Here is a 26091-nt window from a genome sequence, read left to right on the forward strand (position 1 = left end):
TCGACATCCATCAAATGGTACCCAAGGGAGCCCTGCCTGCCTCCACCAACATAGAGGCGGCACTTGGACATTCATTTCAATAACCATCTATGATACACTTGGCATCCATGAATCTGTCTAATCCTGCCGTGAAGCTCTCCAGGCTGAGAGCTGTCCCGACCTCTTTTGGAAGTCAGTTCCATAAACCAATGGATGGGCGAAGAAATATTTCCCTTTATTTGTCCTCTTACCTCTGGGCTTTAGGGAGTTCCACCTCGCCCTAGTATTGTGGGATAGAGAAATTTTTTTTCCCCTATCCACCTTTTCGCTGAAATTTTGCACGAGGATGCGCAAGATTTGCATGATTTTCGGCCTTTCTTTGCTTCTGTGAATGTGCAGAAGGAAAAAAATTGGCGGAAATTGCAAAATCTCATGCGTGCCAACATCCTCGTATGAGATCTTGGTGATTTTCGAAGTTTCACGCGGGTGTGCGCGTACCTGCCACCGACCATGTTCATGCTGACTTCCGGGACCAATCTGGTAGGAAAGGCTAAGCGCGGCCCATCACTACGCGTAACGGAGTGAGCTCCCGTTACTTGTCCCAGGTTCTGCCAACCTAGAAACATAGAAGATTGACGGCAGAAAAAGACCTCATGGTCCATCTAGTCTGCCCCTATACTATTTCCTGTATTTTATCTTACAATGGATATATGTTTATCCCAGGCATGTTTCAATTCAGTTACTGTGGATTTACCAACCACGTCTGCTGGAAGTTTGTTCCAAGGATCTACTACTCTTTCAGTGAAATAATATTTTCTCACTTTGCTTTTGATCTTTCCCCCAACTAACTTCAGATTGTGTCCCCTTGTTCTTGTGTTCACTTTCCTATTAAAAACACTTCCCTCCTGAACCTTATTTAACCCTTTGACATCTTTAAATGTTTCAATCATGTCCCCCCCTTTTCCTTCTGTCCTCCAGACCAGTGTTTTTCAACCAGTGTGCCATGGCACACTAGTGTGCCGTGAGACATGGTCAGGTGTGCCGTGAAGCTCAGCAAGAGAGAGAAAGAGAGAGAGAGAAAGAAAGCAAGAGAGAGAGAGAAAGAAAGCAAGAGAGAGAGAGAGAAAGCAAGAGAGAGAGAGAAAGCAAGAGAGAGAGAAAGAAAGCAAGAAAGTAAGAGAAAGAGAGGCAGGGAAGGAGGGAGAGATAGAAAGAGAGCAAAAAAGAGGAAGGAAGGAAGAGAGAAAGAAAGAGGGATGGACAGAGAGGGGAAGGAAGGAAGACATAGAAAGAGGGAGAGAAATAGAGCGAAAGGGAGGAAGAGAGAGAGATTATTTTTGTCCAAACTTTTTTTAGCCCCCCCCTTCCCGCTCAATGTGCCCCATGATTTTGTATACGTAAAATATGTGCCGCAGTTCAAAAAAGGTTGAAAATCACTGCTCCAGACTATACAGATTGAGTTCATTAAGTCTTTCCTGATGCGTCCATCAAAGGCTTTGCTGAAGTCCAAGGCTGAACCTAGCAGTTTTGAACCTAGCAGTTCAAAAGCACATAAGAATTACAAGTAGACAAATAGGGACCCTTTGGTGGGAAGGTAACAGCGTTCCGTGGGCCCTTGGCTTTTAATCATGCGGATCACATGATCACGGAGGCATCTTCAGACAACACTGGCTCTTTGGCTTTGAAACATGAGCAGCGCCCCCTAGAGCCGGAGACGACTAGCACATATGTGCAATGGAACCTTTACTTTGTTCAACTCCTAGAAAAGTAGCAAAAAGTGGAATTTCTACGCAAAGCTGATCAATGCATTATTGCACCTACTAGGTAAAATCCGCGATGGGGAATTTATCGACTGATAGTACTTATTTAAGTATTTATATTGTAATTGTTTGGTAAGTTTTCATTGTTTTAAGTGTTTATAAGCCCTTCCCACACAGTATTTATTTTAGATACAGTATTTAAATACAGTATTTACAATTTTAGATATATTTTTTTTAAAAAACCTGCCGATCGAGTTCTGTGGGCTGTTTATATCTGCCGATCGACTTCCTCAGAAACCCGCGAACCAGCGAAGATCCGCGAATGATTTTTTTCATTAATATTTCTTGAAAACCCGCGATGAAGTGAAGCCGTAGTAGGTGAAGCGCGATATAGCGAGGGACTACTGTATATGCATTCCTCGTGTGTCCAATCACACTTGGCCAATAAAGAATTCTATTAAGAATCAGCTCAGAATAGTTATGGTGGGGTCTCGGATACTTGGGTTTTCAATCCCCCAAGAAAATTTTCCGATTGGAACTTAGGTATCTCACAGCAAGATTTTATTTATTGAATAAATGTATGTGGCCACCAAACATGGGAGCACATAGGACATTAAACTCTTATTTCAAAGAGTCAGCGTTCAAAGCCTTTTTTCCACGGACTCTGGTATGATCTGTGTGTCTCTATAGTAAGTTCACCAAACAGCTAGATTGGACTGGTGATTGAGATCTAAACAATGGGTCAGAGAACATACTGTGTTTCCCTGAAAATAAGCCCTCACTGGATAATAATATAAGCCCTCCCCAAAAATACGAGGGTCACCCAGAAAGTAATGCACCACATTTTTTCCTACCGTAATGGTATGAATGTGAAACTTTAGATATACATTATTTGACCAGAACGAGGAGTGGTACCCACAGGGCATGCATGCCCTTGTGTCTCGCTGGAGGAAGGCCTTAGAACAGGGCAGAGATATGGAAAAACAGGGAATGCAGTAGAAACATCATTCTTTCTTGTGCGAAAATTTCATTGTCTTCAATAAATGTTGGAAGAAAAAAAATGTGGTGCATTACTTATTGGGCGACCCTCCTATTTAAATGCAGGCACAGCCGGTCCCCAATATTACCTTTGGTCAAGGTAAGGGTGGCAGCTGTAAATCAGGTAAGATGGCCAAGAAGAGCCCCGTCTTGCTCCACGCGGCCCAAAATAATAAGACCTCCCTGAAAATAAAGCCAAGCACTTATTTCGGGGTTAAAATATATACAGTAGAACCCCGACTTACGAGACTAATTGGTTCCGGAAGGAGGCTCGTAAGTCGGAACGCTCGTATGACGAAACATTGTTTCCCATAGGAAACAATGTAAAGTCAATTAATCCGTGCAACAACAACAAAACCCGCTGCCGCCGAACGCGGAAGTTAGCGTTCGGCTTCAGGAGACAGCTGCGAAGCGGCGCGGGTGTTTTAAAACGTCGCTGCCGGCCTGGGGGGTTCGGGGGCTTCCCCCCGAGCCCCCCAGGCCGGCTGCCACATTTTAAAACACCCGCGCCGCTTCGCAGCTGTCTCCTGAAGCCGAACGCGGAAGTTAGCGTTCGGCTTCAGGAGACAGCTGCGAAGCGGCGCGCGTGTTTTAAAACGTGGCAGCCGGCCTGGGGGGCTTGCCAGCACCCCCCCGAGCCCCCCAGGCCGGCTGCAACCTTTTAAAACACGCGGGATACGAGCGCCAAGGAGCTGTCTCCTGAAGCCGAACGCGGAAGTTAGCGTTCGGCTTCAGGAGACAGCTCCTTGGCGCTCGTATCCCGAATGTGAGCTCGGGAGGCGAACAAAAATGTCGCTCCCCTCCCAGCTCTTATCTCGAGTAGCTCGTAAGTAGAGCTGCTCGTATGTCGAGGTTCCACTGTATATATAAGCCAGGGTCTTTTTTTCGGGGAAACACGAGTAATTTAGTATTTTTCTGCTTGCTGATGGCGTTGGTCTTCCCACAACCCAAATCAGCACGTATATGTTCTGGTGAGATCGTTGCATTTTCCTTCAGGGGCTTCGTAGGCAGCCTGAGGAGGGGTGTGCAGGGGTTCTTGCCTGTCGAAAGGGAACAAGCAGTCGTCCCGCAGAATGGCGGCCTGGTAGAGCTCTTCCGACTCCAGGCGCAGTTCCCTTAAAGCCTGTTCTTGAGCAGCCATGAGTGTTTTTATCGCATCCATCTCAGCCGCGTCCTGGCGTTGCTTGTAGGCTGCCCACTTTTTCAGAAGTTTGGCTCGTCTTTCGCTTTCTTCGGGAGACGACGGTGCAAGTTCTCGGATCCTGTGAGAAAGGAAAAAGAAAAAGACACAGAAACATAGAAGATTGACGGCAGAAAAAGAATTCATGGTCCATCTAGTCTGCCCTTATACTATTCCCTGTATTTTATCTTAGGAGAGATCTATGTTTATCCCAGGCATGTTTAAATTCAGTGACTGGATTTACCAACCATGTCTGCTGGAGGTTTGTTCCAATCATCTACTACTCTTTCAGTCAAATAATATTTTCTCACACGTTGCTTTAGTATATCTAGTACATAGATTTTCTTTTGATTAAATTCCCTCCTTAATGTTCTTTGAAAAAGTATAAGAATCATAATTCTAACTTATTAACCATTATGCCATAGTACTGCCTTCCTTTCTTTATACATTTTTCTATAAACTAAGAAAACCTTGTATAACTAATCAAATGTTAGCAAAAAGAAATTAAAAAAACAGAGAATAACACAAAAATTTCAGACTTCTTCCTCCCCTCTAAATAGTACATTTCCAAATTTTTAAGACTACTTCAACCCAATTAGCCAATTAATGCTTATCTACATTTCTCACTTAATTGTTAACCTTAAATATCAATCAATTTCAATCATGTTGAGAAAAGAAAAAGAAATATTCTCTAATTTCAATCAGCAAATGGACTCATATTTATGACAGTATACCGTCGTGGGGCTTCCAAGATTCGCCCACGTTTCTTCAACACTCCGTGGCTTGCATTGGCTGCCGATCAGTTTCCGGTCACAATTCAAAGTGTTGGTTATGATCTTTAAAGCCCTACATGGCATTGGACCAGATTACCTCCGGAACCGCTTGCTACCGCACGAATCCCAGCAACCGATAAGGTACCACAGAGTTGGCCTTCTCCGGGTCTCGTTGACTAAACAATGTTGTTTGACGGGCTCCAGGGGAAGAGTCTTCTCTATGGCGGCCCCGGCCCTCTGGAGCCAACTCCCCCCGGAGATTAGAACTGCCCCCGCCCTCCCTGTCTTTCGTAAACTACTCAAGACTCACTTATGCCGCCAGGCATGGGGGAGTTAAGATATTCCTCCCCCCTAGGCCATTACAAGTTACGCATGGTATGTTTGTGTGTGTGTTTGGTTTTATAATAAGGGTTTTTAGTTGCTTTATTAATTGGATTGTTACATGCTGTTTTTATCATTGTTGTTAGCCGTCCCGAGTCTCCGGAGAGGGGCGGCATACAAATAAAATAAATGAAATAAATGAAATAAATGAAATAAATGAAATAAATGAAATAAATGAAATAAATAAAATAAATAAAATAAAATAAATAAATAAAATAAATAAATAAAATAAATAAAATAAATGAAATAAAATAAATAAAATAAATAAAATAAATAAAATAAATAAAATAAAATAAAATAAAATAAAATCAATCAATCAATCAATCTTTAGGGTTTTTCAACTTCAGCCACTTGAAGACGTGTGGACATCAACTCCCCAAATTCTCCATCTGGCACAAATAAACATTCTAAATAAAAAAAATTAAAAAAAATTGCGGTAACGATCCGCAGTGACCCCACTTGCTCGATGCCCCTTACTTTTTTTCATCCATGAATCTGAATGGGACGATGAAGTCTTCAATAGGAACCAACTCCTGAGCTGCTCTTTCCAATTTTCTGATTTTCTTTTTCAGCCGTTCTCTTTGAGCGAAGTCCATCTTCGGGTCTAACTTTTTCTTCTTCCTTGGGGGCTCTGATCTAATAGTGGGAGAATAAATAAAATATCGGTCACCTGAATTTTATAGAATGCTATTTCACCTTCTCAAAATGACTTTATTGCAAAAAAAATAATCTCAAAATCACAGACGGTTGTAGTCTTGCGCAGTCTTGTGACTGTGATTTATGTCATTTTTTGCTAGCACCAGTGAAGGAGAATACAGTATTTGTAACTCAGGATTGAAATGAGGGGGGTCCTTGGTGCTCCCTGAATTTGCTTGTTTTCTTGCAGATCTTTCATTACTCTAACCAGGTAACATCATCAGTGCTAGAAAGCCTAGTTAAGGTAATGAAATGTCTGATAGTTTTTGGCCTTTTGGGCCAGTTTCCTGCAAAAACAAAATATCCAGAAGAATGGATTCATTTAACATTTGCATTTAACAATCACAGTGTTTGCTTAACAAGCACCACAAAATAATTATAAAATTGAGTCGGTCACATAAGACATATTTCCAAGCTTAATGATGGTCCGAAGTTGAGACTGCATCTATAAAAAGGATTTAGGGGTAGTGATTTCTGACAGTCTCAAAATGGGTGAACAGTGCAGTCAGGCGGTAGGGAAAGCAAGTAGGATGCTTGGCTGCATAGCTAGAGGTATAACAAGCAGGAAGAGGGAGATTATGATCCTGCTATATAGAGTGCTGGTGAGACCACGTTTGGAATACTGTGTTCAGTTCTGGAGACCTCACCTACAAAAAGATATTGACAAAATTGAACGGGTCCAAAGACGGGCTACAAGAATGGTGGAAGGTCTTAAGCATAAAAAGCATCAGGAAACACTTAATGAACTCAATCTGTATAGTCTGGAGGACAGAAGGAAAAAGGGGGACATGATCAAAACATTTAAATATGTTAAAGGGTTAAATAAGGTCCAGGAGGGAAGTGTTTTTAATAGGAAAGTGAACACAAGAACAAGGGGACACAATCTGAAGTTAGTTGGGGGAAAGATCAAAAGCAACGTGAGAAAATATTATTTTACTGAAAGAGTAGTAGATCCTTGGAACAAACTTCCAGCAGACGTGGTAGATAAATCCACAGTAACTGAATTTAAACATGCCTAGGATAAACATATATCCATCCTAAGATAAAATACAGAAAATAGTATAAGGGCAGACTAGATGGACCATGAGGTCTTTTTCTGCCGTCAGACTTCTATGTTTCTATGTATGGGTGTGGGTATAGGGATATATGTGCGCTTACTCAAATATAAATCCTATTGGATTCAGCAGCACTTTTACCTGCATAAGCAAAAAATAAATTGCAGCTGTATTAATTAGTTACTTGAGCGCACTGGATAAATTTGAACTGTGAACTTGGAAAAGCAAGCCAAGTTCCTCACTCCAGAACATTTAATGAATTCTCCCAATCAAATTACTTTTTCTTAAGCTACTGTTCACTGTAATGATAAAACATGTATATGAACTGTAAACAGCCTGGCTGAACTCACTCACAGAACTAAGCCAAGAAAGCCATGGGGTTTTTTATCTAGGTTTCAACAGGTGGTAAAACACATGTGAAATGTTCAAAAGTAATTAATATGATAAAGATTTAAATCGCTTTTCATCCAGAAATGATCTCAGCATCATTCACCATCTACTAAAGTTAACCTCATTCAGTTCTGCACATGATAAAATGAGAGAATGGAGAACCTAACCACGAGATTCCAACATTTCTTAGAGAAGGTAAGGGAAATAATACATTTTAATAGTTCTTCCTATATTATCAGGTGGAAAGGATCAAATAAAATTTGGTGTTTACTTTACCTCATGGGCAGAGCTGTTCTCAGTTCCAAGAGGGAAGACTGCCAGTGGTTCGCACGAAGTTGTCCATTCCAAATTAACTGAGAACTAAAAGAGTATATAATGTCAATCTCAGGTGGTTGCAGACAAATTAGAAGGAAAGTGTGATGGATATGTCTGCCACCATAAGTTATTTGTAAAAGTAATAAAGGCAGGATAAAAATGAACAGAAATAACAGATGGAGGCTTATCAAGGAGAGATCAAACCTAGAGCTAAAAAATTTCCTGACACTTAGAATAATTGACCAGCGGAACAGCTTGCCTCCAGAAGTTATGGGTGCTCCATCACTGCAGGTTTTCAAGAAGAGACTGAACAGCCATTTTTCTGGAATGGTATAGAGTCCCCTGCTTGGGCAGGGGCTGGACTAGAAGACCTCCAAGGTCCCTTCCAGCTGTATTCTGCTTGATTGACCAGTGGGACGACTTGCTTCCAGAAGTTGTGGGTGCTCCATCAGTGGAAGTTTTTAAGAAGAGACTGGACAGCCATTTGTCTGAAATGGGATAAGGTCTCCTGCTCCAGCAGGGGGTTGGACTAGAAGACCTCCAAGATCCCTTCCAACCTTATCCAATGTTTGTTTAATTAATTTATTAATTAAACAAACATCAAATCCAACCTCCTGCTCAAACAGAAAACCCTACACCACTCCAGAGAGATGGCTGTCCAATTTCCTTTTGAATGTGTCAAGTGTTGGGGCGTTTACAACCTCTGCTGGCAGGCTGTTCCACTGGTTGATCGCCAGAAAGTTCTTCCTTATTTCAAGGTTGAATTTCTCCTTGGTCAGTTTCCATCTGTTGCTCTTATTCTGGTCCTCTGCCCTGGAAAATAGTGTGATCCCCTACGCCCTGTGGCAGCCCCTCAAATATCTATATACTGCTATCATGTAAGTTATAAGTTATAATAAAGTTATAATAAACTGTGGGTGACCCATCACTGGACGTCTTTAAGACCTTGGGACAGGAATACAAGAATAACAATACTTTATATCCTTTTTATTATATACGGAAAATTATAAAAGATTTATATACAATATACTTTTTTAAGAACGATTTGTATGAATTTAAATAAATTAAACATGAATGAAAGAAGGCGGGGGGGAAAATGATTTTAAAAAAATAGAGATAACCTAAAGGAGAAAACGGTAGATACTATGGTTATGACACACTTCACCAGAAAATAATTTAAAATTACAAAAATGATTTATAACTTACCCCCTAAAGGGAATTTAAGTACAAATACTATATATTATGCTATACGTTAATTGGTTTTGCTATTATTGTTTAATGTACTTAAATAAGTAACTATATTATAAGAATTATTTATGTTTGTTCTTTTTTTGTTTGTTCGTTTTGTTTGTCGATATGTGTTGATTTGGCATTGTTTCAATCTACGATGTATTCCATTCATTTTGTCTGTGTAAATGTGTATACAGTATATGTAATAAAATAAAATAAAAGACCTTGGGACAGCCCTTTGTCTGAAATGGAATCAGGTCTCCACTTGAGCAAGGGGTTGGACTAGATGACCTCCAAGGTATCTCCCAACTCCTATTATTCTGCCGTATGATAGGTTTTCGTGGAGGGGCTGTGCAAGGCGTCCCCATAGGTGGGGCTTGCTTCCACCCCAAGAATATGCTGGTCGCTGCTAGAAGCAGCCGAAGTAACGAAAAGACCCCCCCACCCCACCCAGGACTCCCTTCTGGCCGATTACCGTAATAAAACGCCTCCCGTCCGGTTCCCGAGAAGGTTTAACGCACCGCGAGCCCACATGTCCCCCTTCCCGATGGAGGACCGCGTTTCAGCGACGGACCGTGGTCCGACTTTGATTGCTGCTCTCCCGGCTTCCGAAGGTTCGTCGGGAAGTTCCGGAAAAGTTGGCGCCCCCCCCCCTCCCCAATATTTATTATACAGTATTGATGTTTCATCTCATTGTTTTGCGGGTTGCACGGAGGGATGGGGTGGTATAAATAAATAAGAAAACTATAGACCGAGGATAGATAGATAGATAGATAGATAGATAGATAGATAGATAGATAGATAGATAGATAGATAGATAGATAGATAGATAGATAATCCACTATCACAGTTAAATATTATTAAAATAAAACATTCATTATAATTTATTAGCCACTATAGCTTACCATAGGCTAACTTTAGGCAGCTTTAAAATTTTATAAAGTTTATATAAGCTGCCTAGAGTTAGCCTATGGTAAGCTATAGCGGCTAATAAATTATAATGAATGTTTTATTTTAATAATATTTAACTGTGATAGTGGACTATCTATCTATCATCTATCCATCAATCGTCCATGAGCACAATTTGAGCCCAACATTTCTATTGTTAAGTGGGATATTTCTTGAGATTTGGCCCCTTTTTTACTTTTCTTGCCACAGTTGTTAAGTTAATCACTGCAGGGGTTAAATTAGTGACTCCGTTGTTAAATGAATCTGTCTTCCTCATTAACTTGTCAGAAGGTGGCAAAAGGGGATCCCGTGATCCTGCTGGGATGTTGCAATGATCATAAATATGAGCCAGTTGCCAGATGATGATGTGATCCAGGGAATGATGCAATGGTTGTAAATGTGAAAAATGGTCATGTCACTTTTTTTCAATGCCTTTGTAACTTTCAATGGTCACTAGGGGAACTGTTGTAAATAAAGGACTACCTGTACAATCCTGACAATCACGGAAAAAGATTTAACTTGAAAAATGCTACCCTGATACCTTCAATATTGAGAGTAATTGTTGAAGTATGTGGTTTAAATGTCCTACAACAATTATGAAATGAAATGTTATAAGTGAAGAACTGCCGGAATAGTAAAATTGTTAAAAACATTTTAATTTGAATTTAAAATATATTTTATATATCAATACATATTTGTATACCTTGAATACGTGTATATGGGTTTACATGCAATGTTTTAAAGAGCTGAATGCAACAAAAATTTCACTTTAATGCTGATTAGTGTAATTTCAAGTGACAATAAAGGTTTATTCTATTATCTATTCTGTTCTACTGAATTTTATTCTATTTCTATTTTATTCTATATTCTATTCTATTGTTTGTTCTATTCTATTTTAATCCTATTCAATTCAATTCTATTCTATTCTCCATTCCAATATCTATTCTATTCTATCTGTTCTTCATTCCAATATCTATTCTGTTCTGTTTTATTCTATTCTTTATTCCAATATCTATTCTATTCTATTCATTCCATTCCATTCTATTCTTCATTCCAATATCTAGTCTATTCTTCATTCCAGTGTCTATTCTATTCTATTCTATTCTATTCTTCATTCCAATGTCTGTTCTGTTCTATTCTTTATTCTCTTCATTTCTTAATTCTAATTCTAATTCTATTTTCCCCATTCTAAAATCCATCAGACCCGGGGAGTAGCAGGGCCACTCATGACGTCACCCCCTCTCGGCCTCGCTCCGTCACCTGCCGCTGAACTACAACTCCCAGCATGCCTCAGCCGTCGCCGCCATAGTGGAGGCTCCCGGGAACTGTAGTTCCCCGCCGTCTGACAGGGCCGCCCCTCTCTCCTCTCCCAGCCCTTGCCTTAGCCATGCCGACCGCCCGGGCCTCCGAGAAGGCCCCCGAGCCTCCCTCTACCCCGCCTCCTCCTCCTTCTCCTCCGGGGACCCTGGGCGGGCATGAGGGCCCCGGCGGTGCCGGGCCGTCGCCTTTGGCGGCCTCCCGGGAAGCCCCCCGCCGCGCCACCCGGCCGGCCTCTCTGGGCGTCGTCCCTTGTTTCCCGCCGGGCCGCTTGGGTCGTTGCCCTCCGCTGACTTCCGGCGTTGCCGGGGAGCCGCCGGGAGCGGGGGATGCGGCCGGGTGGCGGCGGCGGCTGGCGGGACGGGCGATGGCGCGGCGGCCCTGAGGGCCTCGAGGCGGCGGCGGAGGAGGAGGAGGAGGAGAAGGGAGGAAGAGGAGGACGAGGAGGAGGAAGGCGGTGCTGAGGCGGCCGGCCGGGGCGCCGCCGCCGCCGCCGCTGCCTCCTCCGCCCCTGGGCAGCCTGAGCCGGGGCCGCCCCGCCTGCCCCGGCCCGCGGCCGTCCCCGACACGGAGCGAGAGGAGTGCTTCGGCGGAGGGGAGAAGAAGAAGAAGAAAAAGAAGAAGAAGGAGAGAAGGAGGCGGCGGCGGCGTGGGGGAAAAATGAAGCTCCTGAAGCCGACCTGGGTCAACCACAACGGTGAGCGCGTGCAGAGGGCCTGCGGGAGACGCCAACGGGTCCCTCAGGCTGGTGGGAGGAGAAGGAGAGGGGGTCCTCTGAGGGAGTGCAGAGGGCTAGGGAGATGTCAGTGGTATTCCATTGGGGGGGGGAATCCTCTGAACGAGTGCAGAGTTTGGGGGAGGGTCCTCACATCATCCCCACGGTGGGGGGTGGGGGGGATAACGGGGTCCTCTGAGAGAGTGCAGAGAGCTAGGGAGGTGTCAGTGGTTCGCATATTCAATGGGGAGAGGGTTCAGGTGGGGGGAGTCCTCTGAGGGAGTGCAGAGTGTTGAGGGAGGGTCCTCACTTTATCTCCATGGTGGGGGGTGGGAGGAAGAAGGCGATCCTATGAGAGGACTATCAGTGGTTTTCGTATCCCATGGGGGCTGGGCAGGGGGGTTGAGTCCTCTGAGCCAGTGCAGTGTTGGGGGAGGGTCCTTACTTTATTCCCATGGTGGCGTGGGGTGGGGAAGAAGGGGGTCGTCCGAGGGAGTGCAGAGGGCTAAGAAGCTGTCAGGGGTTCCCATATTCCATGTGATGGGGGGGGGGGTCCTTTGAGAGAGAGTGCAGACTGTTGATGGAGGGTCCTCACTTTAGATCCATGGTGGGAGGCAGAAGGGGGTCCTCTGAGAGAGTGCAGAGTGTTGGGAGAGGGTTCTCACTTTATCCCCATGGGGGCTGGGGGGTGGAAGGCAGAAGGGGGTCCTCTGAGAGAGTGCAGAGAGCTAAGGAGCTGTCAGTGGTTCCCATTATCCATGGGGGGGGGTTTGAGGAGAAGGTGGTGGGGTCCTCTGAGAGAGTGCAGAGTGTTGGGGCATGTCCCCAGCTTTAGCCTCCTGGGGGTAGGCGGAAGTCCAAATAGCTTCAAGTTGCCAAGTTGGGAAACACTGACTTAGACAGTTCTTTCCCTTATACATTTCTACGGCCTATAACACCTTGGTCCTATATTAATTGGGGGAGCGGGGGTCAGGGAAGGGGAGGGTCCTTTAAGTTCATGCAAAAGATTGGGAAGTGTCCTCAGCCCTATACCACAAGGAGTGGGAGGAGGTGGGACTCTGATTAAATGCAGAGGGGCTTGGGGCCGTGTCCATTGCGCTGCTGCTCTGACTGACACTCACTGGAAGGGGTAGGAGTGGGTTATCTGAGCACATGCAGAGGGATAGTGGGCCCCTCCCAATATGCCTAATTGCGCGCAGCTCTGAGGCTCTGGCGCATGAGATACATCCGAGTGAAATTGTGCTTCTTGCACATGTGCAGGTAGCAAAATCTCACACGGGGACGCGGGTGTGGGTGTGGGTGTGTTTCAGCAAGTGTTTTTTGGCTTCCGTGCAAAAAACCTCACCAAAACACACACGCCTGTGCGTCCCCGTGTGAGGTTTTGCTACCCGCACACGTGCAGGAAGCAAAATTTCGCTCGAACTGCGCGCAATTATTTACTTATACATTCATTCATTCATTCATTCATTCATTTATTACACTCGGGGCGGAAATAGGGAATTAGGGATACCAGTAGGAGCCCACTAGTGATGCAGAGGGCCTGGTAGAGAGGGCTGGAACGGGGAGAACTTTTGGGTTGCCTCCAGGCATACGCACCCCAAAACACTAAGAGGAGGAGGAGGAGGAAGGGGAAGAGGACAAGCGCTCTACTAGCATGTGCAGAGGGCCCCAAGGAGCCCGTAGCTGGGTGAGTGGGGTGGATCTTCCACTGGGTTGCCTCCCACCCCCAGAAATGGGGAGTAGTAGTAGAATAGGTCCTTGAGCATATGCACGAGGAATCTGTGGACAGGCTCCCAGGAAATCAACCAAGTAGGGGGGGACCTTTTGTTCATGCTCAGAGACTACCAGCCTCCCTTCCATCCTTGCCTGTGCGCTTGAAATCCGAGGGAGAGCTCAGCGCCCACCTCCCCTTCTTTCCGCTCCTTGTTGAGTTGCTACAGCACGTAAGCACCTCGCACAATTTACAGCGCAATTCTCTTCCTTGCAAAAATACAAGTGCAGGCAGTCCTCGAGTTACGTCAGTTCACTGTCGTAACTCGACCGCTCAAAGTTACAACAGCACTTTAAAAAAAGAGGACTTTTAACTGTTTTTCACATAACCGTTGCAGCTGTCCCTGTGGTCACGTGATCAACATTCAGCCGCTTGGGAATTGACTCGCATTTATGATGGTTGTAGTGTCACCTGACCCCCTTTGGCCTCCTTCTGACAAGCCAAGCCAATGGTCAAAACAAGATTCACTACTTTTCTTAACAACTGCAAGCAATTCACTTAACGTCTGGGGCAAGGAAGGTGGTGAAATGGAGCAAAATTCACTTAACAAATGTTTCCCTAATAAGCAACTAAACCTTTGGGCTCAATGGTGGTCGTGAATCGAGGATTACCTGTAGTCCTCAACTTACAACCATCGGGGGGGGGGAGGAAAGAGGCTCTCTGCACATCTACACATTGCAATCTGGTGTTTGGAAGACGTAGAGAAACAGTTTGAGATGGAAAATCCCTGAATGCTTTATTAGACAACTCTTATTATTTTATGCTGACTGGCAGCATCCTCTAAACAGAGGTCTTCAAAACTTGGCAACTTTAAGATTTGCAGACTTCAACTCCCAGAATTCCTCAGTCAGCATAAGCTGGCTGGAGAATTCTGGGAGTTGAAGCCCTCAAGTCTTAAGGTTACCAAGTTTGGGGACCCCTGTTCCACAGAGTCTCGTCAACTGAGGTCTTCCAAACATGTGCAGAGTTTTCCATTCCTAAGGAAAATCAGACTATGTGGCATAGGACAGTGTGCTTTGTTTTACTGGCTGAAGTGCTGTAGCTCCTTAGAGTTTTGACTCTCCTTTGTCCTGAGTTTTGACGTCAACAACCTGGAATGCAGGAATAATACAGAAAACCATTTATAAAGAGTTTGATCCCTTTTTTAAAAGACTCCCTTGTAGGATTTTGCACGTAAAACCGTTTTCATTGACATGTTCGATGGCAGTAGCTTTTGCAGTTCTTCATTATTATTTTTTGTTGTTGCAACATTTTGTGGGTAAAGATTTCTTGGAAATACCAAAGGCACTCATGGTTGTTCTTTTTTTTCCTTTGAAAACCTTTTCCTTGTTGTTGTGGTTGGCTCTGGCCCAGCTCCTGCCCCAAAGAATGTGGAGGTGGACGCAGGGGAAACATCAACATGTCATAGGCCTGTTTTATTGCCGACAGTCAGGGAGTGCAGTTTCCTCAGACGAAGAAGAAGGGTGACCTCTGGAAGAGGGGGGCTTGGCACACAGCCCAGGAAGCCAATCTCCATTATCTTCGGTTGATTCGGATGAGGAAGTGTTGGATCCATGCATGCGCAGAGTTATGCGTAGAAGAGACCAAGTAAAGAAATATTACAGGAAATAAGAGAGGCCACCTGTGTTTGGGTGGGGCTCCAGTAATTAGAGCTGCTGATACAAATAGCAGCCTGCTGGCTTGGCCGTTGTGGAAGATTATCTGATCGTAATTCTTCATGACCGTGCCTTGCTGTTTCCGAACTTTGTTGATTTTTCAAGACTTTGAAACCAAAGCAGAGCAAAGTGTGTGTGTTTCACTTTGTGGAAGAAGGAGGGCTGTGACGTTTCTTCACAGCTGCTAGCTAAGTACTTAAGGACTGTTTAAGGGGCTTGTACAGCTTACAAGGTTATTTTGGGAAGAGTGCTCTTTGCAATACAAAAAAAGGGTGCTTTGTTTCTTTTGAATTTTGTGATAAAGAACATTGTTTTTGAACTTTCAAGTGTGTGTGTGTCTGAAATTTGTACCCTTGAATTTTTGGGGGACTCATACCATAGAACACTTGTCATCCAAGAAGCTTCTTCAGTTCAGTGAGAAAAATCCCAGGAGGTCCCAGTTAGTTGCCTTTTGGAAAAAACAACTTTGGGACAACCATGATCTGGATGATTGAAGACTCTCTGGAGACATTTCTTGGAGATATTCATTGTCATTTAAATTAGGCCTCATGGTTTGATCCTTTCTTTGTTCAGCATAGAAAGAAAAATGTTAGTGACAACTTAGCATTTAAAGAGACAGTTTCTGGCTCTCTGATCTCTTCCACTCCTTGAAAACAGTACAGCTTAATTTCTGCCTGGGACAGCATGTATCTTCCCAATACTTTCTTTGAGGTGCACAGTTCCCTATTTTGGCATTATGTTATTTCCATCAAGGGGAGGCTAAACGGTCTTTTACCCCCCTGAAAACTTAAAAAGAGCTCTTTGGAAGTAACCTAGTGCATAGGGGAAGGTTTGGTAGGGAAGGTTTGCCTATTTGCCGATGACTCTAAAGTGTGCAATAGGGTTGATATTCCTGGAGGTGTCTGTAATATGGTAAATGATTTAGCTTTACTTGATAAATGGTCAAAGCAATGGAAACTGCAGTTTAACGTTTCCAAATGTTAAAATAATTCACTTGGGGAAAAGGAATCCTCAATCTGAGTATTGTATTGGCAGTTCTGTGTTAGCAAAAACTTCAGAAGAAAAGGATTTAGGGGTAGTGATTTCTGACAGTCTCAAAATGGGTGAACAGTGCAGTCAGGCGGTAGGGAAAGCAAGTAGGATGCTTGGCTGCATAGCTAGAGCTATAACAAGCAGGAAGAGGGAGATTATGATCCCGCTATATAGAGTGCTGGTGAGACCACATTTGGAATACTGTGTTCAGTTCTGGAGACCTCACCTACAAAAAGATATTGACAAAATTGAACGGGTCAAAAGTCGGGCTACAAGAATGGTGGAAGGTCTTAAGCATAAAACGTATCAGGAAAGACTTAATGAACCCCATCTGTATAGTCTGGAGGACAGAAGGAAAAGGGGGAACATGATCGAAACATTTAAATATATTAAAGGGTTAAATAAGGTCCAGGAGGGAACTGTTTTTAATAGGAAAGTGAACACAAGAACAAGGGGACACAATCTGAAGTTAGTTGGGGGAAAGATCAAAAGCAACATGAGAAAATATTATTTCACTGAAAGAGTAGTAGATCCTTGGAACAAACTTCCAGCAGACGTGGTAGATAAATCCACAGTAACTGAATTTAAACATGCCTGGGATAAACATATATCCATCCTAAGATAAAATACAGAAAATAGTATAAGGGCAGACTAGATGGACCATGAGGTCTTTTTCTGCCATCAGACTTCTATAAGTGGCCATTTCAGGGCCTCTGAAAAAGTTATACAGTACTTTCTATCCAGATCAGAATGGCTTGGACCCCCTATGGGACATTCCCTGGATATACTTTGGACTGCTGAACGGATCACAGATTTCCCGTTTAGGAAGACAATTAAATGTCATCATCTCTAACTTGGAAACATTTTACAACGGGGGTGCTTGGGTTTTAAGGAAGAGCAGAAAGCAAAGATCATCTTTAATTGTGCCTTATTGATTTTTAATTAGCCTCCTGGACAGTTAAGCTTTGCATTAGAGATTTCTTGGCTGGGAGATTTGTAAGGATACCAACAAGGGGCTCTGACAATGGAAGATCACATATTAACCTTCTAACCTAAAGAATATAGATTGAGCAGAACTCCAAGGCGTGTCACTGATCCTTTAATCCTTATTGTCAAGAAGGATCTGGAAGCATTTTTTCCCCCTTTCCAGAGGTGAAGAAAGGGCTCCTAATATCCATACCATATCGGAGTGTCCTGCTGGGTTTCCCAGGAAGGGGGCATTTGTTGTTTGTTTCATCCAAAGGGTTGGTCCATAGGGCCCCCTCAAAAGTAGCCCAATTGCAAAGTTTCATCAGCGTTTTTTGTGTTTTCGTGTATAAAGTCAGCTAAAATCACATTGATCAATGACCCCCAGAGTGCAAACCTCGCCATGAAAAAGGTCACCTCCAGAGGGGGTGATATGTGTAGGTTTTAAAGCGTTTTGTTAATTGCTTGTACATTTCTTTTGATGAAGTATTTTTTTTCCTTTTTTCTGCCATATGTTAGCGGCAACTTGCTGAGGCAGTGACTGGCTGCTAGAAAGCTTTCCATTTTGCGCTCAAGAGGTTTCAGAAATAGCTCTTCCAAACTAATATTTATAACTCCAAGGACAATTCCATCTGTCCGTCCATAACCCTGGGGAGGGGGGAATTATTGACCCCCTCAGAGAGGGTCCGCAACTTGGGCGTCCTCCTCGATCCACAGCTTATATTAGAGAACCATCTTTCAGCTGTGGCGGGGGGCCGTTTGCCCAGGTTCGCCTGGTGCACCAGTTGCGGCCCTATCTGGACTGGGACTCACTGCTCACAGTCACTCATGCCCTCATCACCTCGAGGTTCGATTACTGCAACGCTCTCTTACATGGGGCTACCTTTGAAGAGTGTTCGGAAACTTCAGATCGTGCAGAACGCAGCTGCGAGAGCTATCATGGGCTTTCCTAAACATGCCTATGTTACTCCAACACTCTGCAGTCTGCATTGGTTGCCGATCAGTTTGCAGTCACAATTCAAAGTGTTGGTTATGACCTATAAAGCCCTTCATGGCATCGGACCAGAATATCTCCGGGACCGCCTTCTGCCGCACGAATCCCAGCGACCAGTTAGGTCCCACAGAGTTGGCCTTCTCCGGGTCCCGTCGACTAAACAATGTTGTCTAGCGGGACCCAGGGGAAGAGCCTTCTCTGTGGCGTCCCCGACTTTCTGGAGCCAACTCCCCCCAGATATTAGAGTTGCCCCCACCCTCCTTGCCTGTCGCAAGCTCCTTAAAACCCACCTCTGTCGTCAGGCATGGGGGAATTGAAATTTTCCCTTTCCCCTAAGCTTATAGAATTTATACATGGTATGCTTGTATGTATGATTGGTTCTTTAAATTGGGGTTTTTTTCGATTATTTTTAATATTTGATTTGTTTACATTGTCTTTTTTATTGTTGTTAGCCGCCCCAAGTCTTCGGAGAGGGGCGGCATACAAATCTAATAAATAAATAAACTTTAGTCTTTTGGAACTTCAAATGATAGGATGTCAGCTTTTTGTATAAGTGCACATCCTGGCTGGGGAATTCTGGGACTTGAAGTCCCGCTGTCTAAAACCCTGGCATATGGCATCTTTGGCCATCGATAACCGGAATGGAATATCCAGCTTCTTCCTCTTTAAATTTAACTTGGGAGCTTTGAAGTTTTATTTTAGGTAGTTGCTGGCTAACGTGTTGCTTTGTTAATGATAAGTTATCGCTCTTTCTCTCCAGCACTGTGGTGCGTTACAAGGATTCTCTGCTCAAAGAATTTTTCTCTATCTCTCTGTGTTTTTTTCCCCCACAGCCAAGCCGATATTTTCAGTTGACATTCATCCAGATGGGACCAAGTTTGCAACTGGAGGGCAAGGTAAGGATTGACGAAAAAGTTTCTTGTTAAACTCCTGCGCCCGTTCCAATGAAGGAACGGACAGGATAGCTCAACTCAGAATTTAAGAAAAGTAAAACTTCAGAGTCCATTTTGAACTTCAAAGTGAAATTTACTAAATCAGAAGTGAATGCATCAGATGCAAAGCAAAATCTGAAGAAAAAGGCGTGATGGTTGCCCATATCAAAGTAATCCCAATTGCCCCCCTTGGCAAGACAACCAATCACGATAGTCGACTAAACAATGTCGTTTGGCGGGACCCAGGGGAAGAGCCTTCTCTGTGGCGGCCCTGGCCATCTGGAACCAACTCCCCCCAAGAGATCAGAATTGCCCCCACCCTCCTTGCCTTTCGTAAACTTCTCAAAACCCACCTCTGCCGTCAGACATGGGGGAATTGAAATATCTTCCCCAGGCCTATATAACTTATGTATGGTGTGTTGTGTGCATGTTTTTTTAAATTACGAGTTTTTAACTTCGTATTATTAGATTTGTATTGTACATTGTTTCTATCACTGCTGTGAGCCGCCCCGAGTCTACGGAGAGGGGCGGCATATAAATTTAAAAAATAAATAAATAAAATAAATAAATAAAATTGTCCATCTTTGTCATTGGACGCATCTTCATCGTCGTGTGACTAACGTACCCCCTTATCACCTCGTCTCAAGAGAACAAAGCTCCCCTGACCTTCACCAGAAGAAACAAAACTTACTTGGGCCCCTCCAGCAAACTTCCCCCTCCCAAATCCCAAACGTTTGATTTATTTAGGTGGTGGCCTTCGCCTGCAGCGAGTACCATAGAACAGTGTTTTTCAACCAGTGTGCCGTGGCACACTAGTGTGCCCGCGAGGACATGGTCAGATGTGCCGCGAAAAAGGAAGCTCAGATTCCAGTCTCGCAACTTTTTGCTGAGAGAGAGAGAGAGAAAGCAAGAGAGAGAGAGAGAAAGAGATAGAGAAAGAGTGAGAGAGAAAGAAAGCAAGAGAGAGAAAGAAAGAAAGCAAGAGAGAGAGAGCGAAAGAGATAGAGAAAGAGTGAGAAAGAAAGAGAGAGAGAGAAAGAGAGAGAAAGAGTGAGAGAGAAAGAAAGCAAGAGAGAGAGAGAGAGCGAAAGAGATAGAGAAAGAGTGAGAGAGAAAGAAAGCAAGAGAGAGAAAGAAAGAAAGCAAAAGAGAGAGAGAGAAAGAGTGAGAGAGAAAGCAAGAGAGAGAGAGATAAATGAGCAAAAAGGAGAGGAAAAAAGAGAAATGAGAAAATGATTGAGACAGAGAATGAGAGGCAAGAGAGAGAAACAAAAGAGAGAGAAGTGACTCTTGATTTAAAGCATATGATAAAAAGCACCCAAAGAAGAATAGACAAAAAACCCCGCAGCCCTCACCTGTTTTTGGAAATGGTTCAAGAGTGTGTATACACACACACACACAAGGGTGGGGAGGAGACAGGGATGGAAAAAGAGAGGAAAGTGTCTTAGGGTGTCATTTTAGTTGGTGGTGTGCCCCAGGATTTTAAAATGTAAAAAATGTGCCGCGGCTCAAAAAAGGTTGAAAATCACTGCCATAGAATGCGTGGCAAACAGCAGGGATTGAGATTCTTAGGATAAAGTATCAGAAGCAAATATGCGCTTACCATCCCTGAGGTTGTAATTAATGTGGCATTAGTTGCATTAATTTAAAACATGACATTTAACAGGCTCCAGCGTTCAGTATCTTTCCCCCTCCTTTATAGTGGCAGGGGTACATTTTTCCCTAATGAAAGTAATGCTAGCTGCAGAATGTGAAAAAAAAACCCCAAACAAAACACCCCACTGTGAATTAAGTGCCATAAGTATTTCCCGAGATCTCACCATTAAAAAAAATATTTGTTGCTTTGTATTGTCATCACAGTACAGTAACATTTTGTGTAAAATCCTGGTTGTGTTTGCAACTTTTAGCTAAACAACCTGCTGGATTTGCAAGGTTGTGTTTCTTTGTAGCGCATTTTTGTTAAAACCCTGTTTGCTGCAGCAGAAGCCTCAGTGGAGTTTAAGCTGTTTGGATTTCAACTCGCAGCCAGACCCTCTGGGGAATTCTGGGAATTGAAGTCCACGTGGTTTTAAGCTGCTGAGGTGCAGAAATCCAGCTGTATAAGCAGGCGTCTCTAGTGCTCTATTATTTACTAAATTATGGAGGGGATTAAACTCTGCTTTGAAGAAACCTCTAAGGCAGAGGTTCTTAACCTGGGGGCCGGGACCCCTTTGGGGGGCGGGTTGTTGAATGACCGTTTCACAGGGGTTGCCTAAGACCATGGAAAAGACAAATTTTACGAACTAAAACTTCTATTCTGGCGCCTTGGGACATATTTTTACAATCCGACCAATCAGGCGTTTACAGTGGGAGTGTCCCTCTCACCTTCCTGCCAATCAGCTTAAAGCTCTGTTGGGAGAATTGGCGCTAGACTTATGGTTGGGGGTCACCACAACACGAGGAACTGTATCAAGGGGTCGTGGCATTAGAAAGGTTGAGAACCACTGCTCGTAAGGACAGTTAGCAAAGATAAAACCTCCCTTTTCTTCTTTGTGGTACCTGCACTGAAAATTTTGCTCTTCCTTATGTCTTTAGGACAAGATTCCGGAAAAGTTGTAATATGGAACATGGCTCCAGTCCTCAAAGAGGAGGATGAAAAGAACGAGAATGTACCCAAAATGCTTTGTCAGATGGACAATCATTTAGGTATGAATAGAATAGACCTTTCTAATAGGCCGGCATAATTTGAAAGACAGTTTGGTTTAGGAGTTAAGTCACCAGGCTTAGAAAGCAAGAGACCGTAATTTCCAGTCCCACCTTCAGCATGAAAGACAGCTGGGTGACATTGGGCCACTAGGAGATATGGTGAGTTCTAGTCTGGAGTTTGACCACAAAAGTTAGCGGGGTGACTTTGGGCCAATCGCTAGAAGACTGGGAATTCTAGTCGCCTTAAACAAGAAAGGAATAAAGGATAAAAGATCTACAGAGAAATTAATATTTTTGTGTTATGATTTTTTTCCTGGGATTATACAAGAGTTACTAACAAAAAACTGCATTTTATTGTACTGGAAATAGAAGATATTTGGCATTGTACTAAAGCATATGAAGGAAAAATTAAAAAAATTATACTTAAAAAAAAAACCCCCAACAAAGCCAGCTAGGTGAATTTGGGCCAGTCATTCTCTCTCAGTCCAACCCACTTTACAGGGTTGTTGATATGGGCAAAATAGGAGGAGGAGGAGGGTGTGTTCACCGCCTTGTAAAAATAAAAAAAGGTAGGGTACAAAATAAGGCATATCACCCAATGACAAAAAGCTCACCTGACATGTTGGAGGAGGGAAAAACACCACTTCTGCTTTGAAAATATCACTGGGTGGTAACTCTTCCACTAATGCAGCTGCGAGAGCAATCATGGGCTTCCCTAAATATGCCCATGTCACACCAACACTCCGCAGTCTGCATTGGTTGCCGATCAGTTTCCGGTCACAATTCAAAGTGTTGGTTATGACCTATAAAGCCCTTCATGGCACTGGGCCAGGTTATCTCCGGGACCGCCTTCTGCCGCACGAATCCCAGTGACCCATTAGGTCCCACAGAGTGGGCCTTCTCCGGGTCCCATCAATTAAACAATGTCGTTTGGCGGGACCCAGGGGAAGAGCCTTCTCTGTGGCGGCCCTCTGGAACCAACTCCCCCCAGAGATTAGAATAGCCCCCACCCTCCTTGCCTTTCGTAAGCTTCTTAAAACCCACCTCTGTCGTCAGGCATGGGGGAACTGAGATATTCTTTCCCCCTAGGCTTCTACAATTTATGTATGGAATGTTTGTATGTATGATTGGTTTTAAGATAAGGGTTTTTAGCTGTTTTAGTATTGGATTGTCGCATGTTGTTTTTACCACTGTTGTTAGCCGCCCCGAGTCTACGGAGAGGGGCGGCATACAAATCCAATAAATAGATAGATAGATAGATAGATAGATAGATAGATAGATAGATGATAGATAGATAGATAGATAGATAGATAGATAGATAGATAGATAGCTAAACACATAAACACATAAATAAATAAATACATACATACATACATACATACATACATACATACATACATACATACATACATACATACATACCAGCTCCAGCCTTAGGTAAGAATGTGTTCTGGGGCCTATTTCTTTTTTTCAAGCATCCTCAAGTCTTGCCATTTTTTCTTCCAGCATGTGTGAATTGCGTGCGATGGTCGAACAATGGCATATACCTTGCCTCCGGGGGAGACGATAAACTGATCATGATCTGGAAGAGGGCAGCGTAAGTGTTTTTTCCTCCCTCACCACCACCCCTTAAATTTTATTGTTGGTATCTTCCTTGCGCTCTTTTTGAAAAGAAAAAAAAAGCTCCTTATCTTATGCTCAAGGTTGGGTAAACATCTGTAACCTATCCTGCAGTGACTCTATGGCGCCATATTTCATCAAGGTTTTACCTTAATTTAATACTTTATCTTGCTCACTGTTTGGTTCACACAGTTTGAATCTATATGCTGACACACTATTTAAACTGAAATCTGGGTTTGTGCACACAGTGTGTTTTATCATTGTCGTATGTCAGCAATTGCACGGCCAGGCGCTAAATACATTAAGTGGGTAAACATGAATTCAAAGAAAGGCCAAGTAGCACCATCAGTGCTAATGTTATTCCGATAGTCTGATGAGGTTTACCAAGATACCGTCATCCCTTTTTCAAGTAGCAACTGGATTTTCTGGTTTTTCGTTGAAGACGTTTCGCTTCTCATCGGAGAAGCTTCTTCAGCTCTGAAGAAAGTCCGGTTGCCTCTTGAAAAAGCACCTTTGGGGACAACCGTGACTGAGAATCTCCACAGACATTTACCAAACAGGTAACCTCAGACTAGCTCTGATGATGTTACCTAGTTTGGGTATGCAAGAAATAACCAACCTCAGAGAGCACCAAGGACCCAACAGTTCCTTCCTTCCTTCCTTCCTTCCTTCCTTCCTTCCTTCCTTCCTTCCTTCCTCCCTCCCTCCCTCCCCTCCCTCCCTTCTCTTTCCTTCCTTCCTTCCTTCTCTTTCTTCCTTCCCTCCCTCCCTCCTCCCTCCCTCCCTTCCTTCTCTTTCCTTCCTTCCTTCCTTACTTACTTACTTCCTTCCTTTCCTTCTTCCTTCCTCCCCTTCCTTCCCTCCCTTCTCTTTCCTTCCTTCTTTTCTCCCTCCTTCCTTTCTTCCTTCCTTCTCTTTCTTCCTTCCCTCCCTCCCTTCTCCCTCCCTCCCTTCCTTCTCTTTCCTTCCTTCCTTCCTTCCTCTCTTTCCTTCCTCTCTTCTCTTTCCTTCCCTCCATCCTTCCTTCCTTCCCCTCCTCCCCCCCTCCCTCTCATGATGTTTAATTTATTTCACTTCAGTGGGACAATCCCATGGGACTACTTGTATCATGAAATGTCTGTTTAAAAAAATCCAGCTCAGAGATCACCAAGGACCCCACAGCCCCCCCCCCCCTTTCTCCTCCTCAATTCCACTCCCTTTTAAATTCTGATGATATTCCCTAGTCGGATACGAAATGTCTGCAAGGCAACAGCCAAGTTCAGAGAGCTCCAAGGACCCCATATTTCAACTCCGAACTGTGAATATTCTCCTTTATTGACACCTCCCCTGTTTCTTCCCTAGGTACATTGGGCCCCAGCACCGTGTTTGGTTCCAGTAGTAAGCTCGCTAATGTAGAGCAGTGGAGGTGTGTCTCAATTCTGAGGAGTCACACCGGTGGTAAGAGCGCTTAAAACTCCTAGAGGGTTCACCATGTTGCATTGTTCACACTCTGGAAAAAAAAAAAGATTTCCCCCTTGATCACCTGACCAACTAAGGTTGATGAAGTTTGGATGGAGTTCTTTTTTTCCCCCTTTTTTTGCATCGTGTTATTCTAGTCCAGTCAATCTGAATAGTCTGGAGGACAGAAGGAAAAGGGGGGACATGATCGAAACATTTAAATACGTTAAAGGGTTAAATAAGGTTCAGGAGGGAAGTGTTTTTAATAGGAAAGTGAACACAAGAACAAGGGGACACAATCTGAAGTTAGTTGGGGGAAAGATCAAAAGCAACGTGAGAAAATGTAATTTGACTAAAAGAGTAGTAGATCCTTGGAACAAACTTCCAGCAGATGTGGTTGGTAAATCCACAGTAACTGAATTTAATCATGCCTGGAGATAAACGATATATCCATTGTAAGATAAAATACAGGAAATAGTATAACAGCAGACTAGATGGACCATGAGGTCTTTTTCTGCCGTCAGTCTTCCATGTTTCTATGTTTCTAGTTACAGATAGTCCTCAACTTGCAACCATTCGAAGTTACAACAGCACTGGGGAATAGGACTTAGGGACTGTTTTTTCACACTTACAACCTGTTCTGCCCCAGCTAAGAACATAGCAAACACAGTTTGTTTAAACTTATTTTAATCAATAACCGACTACTAATAACTGTCTTAATAGAGGTCACATACACACACAACCTAAAGGAAGTCTTTTCTTCCAAAGCCCAGCTGTTTATTAATCGTCATTAACAGTTGGCATAAGTTCAGAAGGCCTTAAATCATAAAAATAGCAATTAGTCTTTGACAGCTGGTGAAGTTTGGCAAAATGCCCAGAAGTTGTCTTCAATAAACAAACTGAAGCAGATGAGCAGAGCAGAGATTTTCCAGACAAGAAGCAACACACAACATACACATGATTTTCAAAGGCTGTTTCCTGCAGAGATGCAGCTGCTTTCCTTAAGTAAACTAGGGCAGTGGCCAATTACCCCCAAGTCTTACTCTCGAGGAGACCTCCCTGGAGTAAACCCTCCTGCCTTTTGGCAGCTCTGCATGCTCTTGCATTAAGAAGAGGAGAAGCCTCTTCTTCCTCATCAAGTGCTGGAGGTTCCGAAGGCCCTGGCTGAGCCTCTGCCTCTGCCTCTGCCGGGTTCCTACTTTATCAACTGCAGGGATCACTT

General features: G+C 43.7%; 2 protein-coding genes across 2 annotated transcripts in view; one reads left to right on the forward strand and one right to left on the reverse strand.

Moving 5' to 3' along the window:
- Positions 1-3577: 3577 nt before the first annotated feature.
- On the reverse strand, positions 3578-9387 carry MRPL40 (mitochondrial ribosomal protein L40). Its single transcript, XM_070762857.1, has 4 exons — positions 9273-9387; positions 7529-7612; positions 5589-5747; positions 3578-4039 (listed from the first exon to the last, which is right to left on the reverse strand). The coding sequence occupies exons 1-4, from the start codon at positions 9329-9331 to the stop codon at positions 3730-3732; spliced, it is 612 nt and encodes a 203-aa protein (XP_070618958.1). The 5' UTR covers positions 9332-9387; the 3' UTR covers positions 3578-3729.
- A 2169-nt stretch (positions 9388-11556) lies between these two features.
- Positions 11557-26091, forward strand: part of HIRA (histone cell cycle regulator) — a 63966-nt gene continuing 49431 nt past the window's right edge. Inside the window, exons 1-6 of the mRNA XM_070762863.1 lie at positions 11557-11759; positions 19029-19091; positions 21702-21812; positions 23319-23409; positions 23821-23825; positions 24774-24869. Of these exons, the coding sequence (XP_070618964.1) occupies positions 11723-11759; positions 19029-19091; positions 21702-21812; positions 23319-23409; positions 23821-23825; positions 24774-24869 (403 nt within the window). The 5' untranslated portion in view covers positions 11557-11722. The remainder of the gene's footprint in view (positions 11760-19028; positions 19092-21701; positions 21813-23318; positions 23410-23820; positions 23826-24773; positions 24870-26091) is intronic.

This window comes from Erythrolamprus reginae, chromosome 10 (assembly GCF_031021105.1).
Source record: "Erythrolamprus reginae isolate rEryReg1 chromosome 10, rEryReg1.hap1, whole genome shotgun sequence".
NCBI lineage: Eukaryota > Metazoa > Chordata > Lepidosauria > Squamata > Dipsadidae > Erythrolamprus > Erythrolamprus reginae.